This window comes from Petaurus breviceps, unplaced genomic scaffold, assembly GCF_028583685.1.
Source record: "Petaurus breviceps papuanus isolate PSGF00001 unplaced genomic scaffold, PetGlider_PUasm1.0 138, whole genome shotgun sequence".
NCBI classification, from domain to species: domain Eukaryota; kingdom Metazoa; phylum Chordata; class Mammalia; order Diprotodontia; family Petauridae; genus Petaurus; species Petaurus breviceps.
This window is the reverse complement of record NW_027185694.1, coordinates 28,867,726-28,875,391: the sequence shown is the minus strand read 5'-3', so window position 1 is coordinate 28,875,391 and position 7,666 is coordinate 28,867,726. Positions and strand designations below refer to the sequence as shown.

The 7,666-nt window shown below is 41.1% G+C and overlaps 1 protein-coding gene across 1 annotated transcript in view; it reads left to right on the top strand.

The window, feature by feature from the left end:
* Nucleotides 1-6,301: 6,301 nt before the first annotated feature.
* The window catches only part of NOXO1 (NADPH oxidase organizer 1), a 4,968-nt gene continuing 3,603 nt past the window's right edge, over nucleotides 6,302-7,666 (top strand). The window contains 4 exon segments of the mRNA XM_069064303.1: nucleotides 6,302-6,319; nucleotides 6,795-6,866; nucleotides 7,565-7,650; nucleotides 7,652-7,666. The exon segment at nucleotides 7,652-7,666 is cut by the window's right edge and continues 35 nt beyond it. Coding sequence (XP_068920404.1) covers nucleotides 6,302-6,319; nucleotides 6,795-6,866; nucleotides 7,565-7,650; nucleotides 7,652-7,666 — 191 coding nt within the window.

Sequence of the window (7,666 nt, the reverse complement as noted above, 5' to 3'; positions counted from 1 at the left end):
TCTAGGTCTAGTAGGATTAATTTGTTGAATTCTCAAAATATCCTAGGGTCTCTATTGGTAGTTTATGGGTTTGTTCTCCATTAGTTTATGAAGGATAATGACTTTCTAGTGTATAATTCTGGCTACCTGATTGTGTCTTTTTAGGTATTTGATAGGTGCAAAATGTTTGTGACCTACAAAAGCAATAGCTTCTACTGTTTCCTTGCATAATCTAACCTGATAATAAATTTAGGCTTTTAAAAGATAACTTCTCAGTAATTCCTGGTAGCAATAACCTGTATTTTTGTCCCTGTCATAAAGCCACCAGTTTCTGATGTCAAATCTGAATGACTCATTTGTTTGCTGTTTTCTTATCTACTCATTGTTAGTTGAGTATACATGGACTGTTATCCATGGAAGGCCTTTTGGTTACAATCTTGAACCATAGCCAATACATAAGCCCTATTCAGAAATAAAATCAGTATTGGTTAAATCAGTGACATGTATTCATCATCAGCCTTTACTACTGCTCTGAGAAGTGGTGTTTGCTCCAGAAGTCTAACCTGTAATTTACAATCCTGATTGGGATGTAATCTGGGAACTGCTATCAATCCTCTTCTTCCTTTTTCATAAGGAAGTATTAATATTTCTAGAGATACTCTAAATTAGAGAGACCATTTGTCTAGGCTCATAGGGGCTTGGGCATGCCCAGCCATTGATCCCTTCGCCCAGTGGAATTCTAGCCTCTGGTGACAGGGGGCTCTCCCTTCTCACACTCATTGGCTTATTAAGTTCCCCAATGCCAGCCATCCAGGGATAATTTTTAGTTATGGTAAATTAGGTAATGACTCACAAGTCTCAGGGTCCTCCAAGAGGGTGGAAGTAAAAGAGGTTCTTAACGCACAATATGAATTGGGGTGTGAGACAGGTAGTTTATTCCTACATAGAAAGAAATGCTAAGCATGGAAGAATCACGGTGAGAATTAATATGATTAATGGGACTCAGTAAACCTTTTAATATTTAAACCTTATCAAGATATAACAGTTTGCAGGACTGCTAATTAACCATTTTATATTTCATTTCCACTTGGCCTTCTATTCCTGATAACTAACATCCTATATCTCTTCTGCCCTTTGTAGCTAAATTCCTCAAAAAGGCAGTCTATACTAGGTGCCTCTACTTTCTTCTCTCATTCTCTTCTTAACCCCTTACAATCTGGCTTCTAACCTTATCATTCCACTGAAACTACTGTCTCCAAAGTTGCCAGTGATCTCTTAGTTACCAGATCTCACTTTGCCCTCTCTCAATCCTCATTTTTTCCAACCTCTCTGCAGTTTTTGACGCTGTTGATCATTCTTTTCTCCTTGATAATCTCCTCTCTACATTTTCAGGACACTGCTCTTTCCTGACTCTCCTACATATCCAACCCCTCCTTCTCTGTCTTCGTTTCCATATCCTCTTCCAGGTCATATCCTCTAACAGTAAGTGCACTTCAGAGTTCTGTCCTGGGCCCTCTTCTCTTCTCCCTCTATATTGCTTCACTTAGTGATCTTATCAGCGCCCATGGATTTAATTTTTTAAAATTTTAATTTAATTAATTTAATTTAATAATATTGATGATTCTCAAATCTACCTAAAATGCCCCAAACTCTCTATTGACTCCAATCTTGCATCTCTAACTGTCTTTCAGATATCTCAAATTGTTTGTCCAGTAGATATCTTCAAGTCAAAATGTCCAAAATGGAAGTCGTTATCTTTCCCTGCTCCCCAGCTCCTACCTTCCTTATTACTGCAGAGGGCAATAGATTCTCCCAGTATCTCCAACATGCAACCTTGGAGTTATCCTGGATTCCTCACTATCTCTCACTCCCCATATCCAATCGATTGCCAAGGCCTATCAATTTCATCTTTGCAACATTTTCCCTTCTCTCCTCTGACATGGCCACCATTTTAGTGCAGATCCTCACCACATTTGGAATACTGCTGTTGGCAGGTCTACCTATCTCAAGTCTCTCCCCACTCCAATCCATCCTTCATTTAGCTACTATAATGATTTTCCTAAAGTGCAGGTTCAACCATGCCCCGCCCCCCCCCAAACTTCACCCCTACCCTTCACTCAGTCAACTCTAGTGGCTCCCTATTGCCTCCAGGAGCAAATACAAAATCCTCTGTTGGGATTCAAAGCTTTTCACAACCTAGACCCCTCTTGCCTTTCCAGTCATCTTACACCTTATTTCCAAGACTAGTCTTTGATGCTTTGATGGCTCCCTGACTGTTCTACAAACAAGACACTCCATCTCATGGCTCTTGTCATTTCCTCTGACTGTTCTTCATGCCTGGAACTCTCTTCTTCCTCCACTTAGACTATTGACTTCCCTGACTTCCTTTAAGAACAACTGAGGGGCGGCCAGGTAGCACAGCGAGTAAGAGCACTGGCTCCAGTGTCAGGATTGACCTGGAGATCGAATCCTGGGCTCAGACACTTAGCATCCACCCAGAAACACCTGGCCATGTAACCTTGAGCAAGTTACTTAACCCCGATTGCTTAAAAAAAAAAAAAAGAACCACCTGAAATCCTCATTCTACAGGAAATCGTCCCCAACCTCTCTTAATTCTAGTTCGGTCTATTTGTATATTTTTTATTCTGTATATAGCTTGCTTTGTATATATTTGTTTACATCTTGTTTTCCCCTATTGGATGATAAACTTCTTGAGGGCAGAGACTGTGTTTTGCCTGTTTTTATATCCCCAGTGAGTCTGGCACATAGTAGGTCCTTTATTGATTAATTGGCCCTGTCCAATCAAATGATCAAGCTTGAATCCATCTTCTTTATAGCGGCCTCTCCAATGCAGAAGTTTTCCTTGCAACCACTCTACCCCACCACTATCACAACCAATCATTTCACCTGTAGACTTCTAGATTCTTAAAACTCACAAGGTCACCTCTGCAAAAAAAAAAAAAAAAAAAAGGAAACAAAATCAGGGCAACCCAACCCAGCTCATGTTTGTTCACAGTAATGTTGAAGCTGGGTGGGAGATAGGAGCAATTGTCCCCTTTCTCCCACTCAATTCTCATGATGCAGTTCAAAACAGAGCACATATTTCATAGACAGAAACAAGAGAGATAGCGAAGGATGGGTCATATCTTTTGTCCCGAGCTATCAGTTCCTCCAGCTATGCAGCCAGTTAGGGGACTACTCATCACATCACAGTGCAAACCCCTGAGTTTCAAATGACCAGAAGCAGGAAGAGAAGATGAGCATATGCTCTATAAATCACCTTCCAGCGATGGACTATGCATTTCACTAACGCGGTAATGGGTTTTGTTTGACTAATTCTATTGCATATATTGTTTGTTCCAAAAAATGTATGTTGAGATATTAATAAATTGCAAAGGTGTTAATTACTCTAATTACATTCTTCCCTTTATGATTTGACATCAAAATGCTAGTTAAACTCTTGACATATACAGCCACAACTTTTATGTTTTTATTATTGTTACTATGTGGAAACACTGAAACATTCCTGTATTGAAAGTAGGCCATACTTCATGCAAATTCACAAGGATTGAGCTGATGTTCCTGTGGGCCACACATCATCATGACTTCCTTTACTCACCCTTCCCTCCTGCCCCCCTCCAGTCCTAGAAGATGTTTATAAAGTAGGGTCCCTGAAGACTGCCTGTTGCCTGCCAGACTTTATGGAAGAAGAGAGATTTAAAAGCAATCCTGTTGTGCCCAGTGGGAGATGCCCCTGGCCTTGCTGTTTCTGATCCTTCTATCCCTTCCTCTATCTACTCTGAAGTTGGAGGTAAAGAAGCATGGCAGACATCTTATGAAAGGAAGCACAGACAGGAAGAAGTTCAGAGAATGGCAGCTGGGCCCTTCTGACTGGACCTCTGAGCATCTGAAATTCAGTCATGTGAAAAAAGTCTGTAAACATAGGCTGGACCCAGGGTGAGAAGGGCTTGAATACCAGGCTGAGGAGTTTGTAGTTTATAATAGAGGCTAAAGAGCCAATGAATGATTTTCAAGTGAGATACCTACTCATTAGAAGATGACTTTGATAGCCCCATGGAGGATAGTTTGGAGAGGTTAGAAGCAAGAGAGCTAATTAGGGAGTTACTGGAATAGCCCAGGAAAGGGCATAAGGGCATGAGGGCATTAGCTGAAGGGTGGCCAGGTAAGTAGAGGGAAGAGAGGAAATGATGGGAAGGAGGGAGGGAATTGGAGAAGCGAGGGTAGAATTGATTATTCTACAGATTACATATGGAGAGAAGTGTCATGAATGGTTCTGCAGTTGCAAAACTGGATCATTGGAAGATGAATCATTTTTTCCCCTGCCCTATTTTTCTTCCAGAAGAGGTAACTAAAAGGCAATTGATAACCAAGCACTTATTATTAGAATGAAATGAACAAATTATTTACTTAGTACTTTATACCAAGTAGAAGGGTAAAAACTTGTAACTTCAAGATCATATATGTATGTAGTAAGCAACAGAGTGAAATTGGAACTCAGGTTTCATGACCCCAGATTGAGTTTAGTTTTTAAAAAATTGATAGGTGTTTTTAAATTGATAAATTATGTTTGAATCTATCATAGAAATACCTGGGCATGGTCCCAGTTGAATTCCCCTCAATGTACAATCCCCACCCCCTCCCTAAATAATTAAAACAACACAAAAGAATGCTTGTAACTGAAAGTTAATGCAAGCTTATATTCCAGTACTTTGCCATTCTTTAGAAGAGTGGATGGTGTATATTTTGTAAATTAGTACCAATATTGTCCAACATTTTGTTGCCATTTCAGGTTGTAGTAAGGGCATATTATTCTTTTGGATATTTCATTCTTCCTCATCTTATCTAAATTTTTTTTAAATTTTATTTTGCTTTCAAACAAAATCAGCCTTCTCTCCTTCTTGCCTCCTCTCCACCTCTGAGAAAACAAGGAAAATAAAACACTTGTTACAAACATGTATAGTAAGAAAAAACAAATTCCTTCACTAGCCATGTCTAAAAAACCCCTCAAAATAGGCCTCAATCTACACTGGAGTCTCTCACCTCTTTCTCAGGAGGTGGTCTTCTTCCCTTTATACAGATCTTTCCATCTTTCCTTAACGATCATTATCCCTTATGGAATGGTAATATTCAATCACATTAATCTATCAGGTTTTTTTTTTCAGTCATTCTCCAATGCCCTATTTCTTGTTGGTTATTATAAATAGGGTTGATGTGGATATTTTCATACAGACAGTTTTTTTTCCTTTTTGTCAACTAATCTCATTGAGCTGTAAAATCAAAAGTGAGATCAAAAGGCATCAAAAAATGTTGAAACTATTCTTAGCATAATTCAAAGCTGTCTCCTCTCTGGTGAGGATGGTGAGACCTACTCATAGCTTTGCTAACACTAAATAATTATGCCTCTTTTCCATATCCCTTCCAACATCGGGTTTTTTTCATGTTTTACTATCTTGACCAATTTGGTGGGTGTGGGGAATGGATCTTAATCCTAGAGATAGGTACCAGTGCCTTTTAAATTTTATATCTGACTTTTTAATCAGATATGTTTTCCACAAATATTTTCTACCATTTTCTCGCTTTTTCCCTTATTCTCAGTCTGTAACATTTATTTAATTTATGAAGTCTAAAATTTTTTTGAATCAATGAAAAAGTATTACTAGAATAGTAGAATAGTGGTTAGAGAGCTGGAGAAGATACCAGGCAGACCCATCTCTGGCACATACTGCATCTGTGATTATGGGTAAGTCACCACCTTAGTGCTCTAGAACTTCTAAGACTATGAATTGTGGCAAAGGCGCTGACCTTCATTGGCAGAAAAAAGCCTCCTCACCTGGGAGTTCACTATACCAATGATGTCACATATACAGTCCCTATCTCCTATATGCTAAGCACTGGGGGTACAAAAGCAAACACAGTCCCTGTCATCCAGAAGCTTACATTTTTTTTATTTGTTTGTTTATTTTTTTTTTTAGAGGGGGGAAGGCAAGGCAATTGGGCTTAAGTAACTGTTTTTAGCATTCACTTTTATAAGATTTTGAGTTCTAAGTTCACTTAACTCTGTTTGCCACAGTTTCCTCCAAATGAGGCCATGGAGAGTCAGATATGACTGAAATGATTCAACAAAAACTTCCAGTAGCAATGGCGGACATGATTTGATTCTGGGACTAAAGAGAGGTGGTGCACAGTAGTAGTAAGGAGATGGTGGGAGAGTCAAGAATAGCATGGCCAAAGCCAGCTAGATATGGTTGGGCACACGTGAAGCTGAAAAGATTATGTTCTTCAGGGCATGGGTTCTGGAACAATGTGTGTGTGCGCGCAAGTGAGTGCGTGTGTAAAAGCAAACATTTCATATCATTTAAGTAGCGTATTTGATCATGTATATTTTCTGTGTCCTAGAGGGTTAAAAATTCATCCCCTAACCATAGTTGTAAGTGGTAGCACCTTCCTATTCTGCTTTAACCTGTAAATGGTATAACTCTTTATATTCCAGTATTCTTTCTGCCCTACCACAGCTGTCCTTGGCCTGAGTCTCTGAAAATTGAGATCGAGGATTTGTCTCTCCTGCCAAACCACACCTAGAGCAGTCCCCAGCTTTGGCCTTACAGGAGAGGTCAGGAGGAAGGTATGCTGGAGATTCCTCCTGGGGAATTTACACCTCCAGCCCCAGGCAGATCTTCCTGCTAGCAGGGAGGGGATGGCTGGCCAGCTGCCAGGAGGTGGGGCTCCAGGATCCGCCCCCACCTTCTCTCTCCATCCATTTAAGAAGGTGATGAGGGTGAAGGAAGTCATACCAGAACAGGATGACTGGTACCCGGCAGCTGGAGTCGGTTCGAGGGGTGGGATTTGTGCTGGGCAGGCGTCCTCAGGTACTGCTCAGCTGGTTTCCTGGTACCCCTCCCGGTCAGCCCAGTTGTTTCCCTTAGATCTGTTTATTCTTCTCTAACTCCCCCCTCTGTCCTTCCATCTCCCCCACCCCCCAAGGCTCCCCATGTTTCTGCTGTTCTCTATCCTGGTCTCCCTTCATTCCTGTTTCCCCTGTCCCTTCATCTCCACATGTCTCCCTTCTCTGATTCATTCTCACATTCATCTTCTTTCTCATTCCCCTGACTCTCCCTTCTACTTTCTCCTCAAACCTGGCTCTTCTTATCTCCCCATTCTCCCATCCTTCACTCTCTCTGCCTTCTGTCTTTCTTTGTTGCTTCCATTTCTGTTTCACCCATTGAACTGACTCTCCTTTCTCATCATTCTCAGCACCGTCTCCCAAAGTCCCTATGACTCCTCCATTACCTGTATCTCTTTTTCTTCCCCCACCTATGCCCCCACCCAAGTCTTTGTCTCCTCTTTTTCTCTATCATGGGTTCTCCTTTGTAGGCTTGGACTAGGGATGGAATGTTTGGGTATGTGTTAGAAAATGAGGCTCTGTGTGTGTGTAATTGGGTGGGGGGGTCAGTCCTCTGTACCCAGCAGGGCAGGAGGGATGTTTCTTGAGCTAGATAAAGGAGGATTGGGCCAAGGTAATGCCAGAATCTACTGAATCCTTTTCCCTCACCCTTCTGCCCCTTAGATGTTCATCCTCTCGGTGCTTTGGTCTGATGGCAGTGACAGCCTTATCTACAGGACCTTCCAGGAGTTCCGACAATTTCATGTGAGATACTGTCCCTGCCAC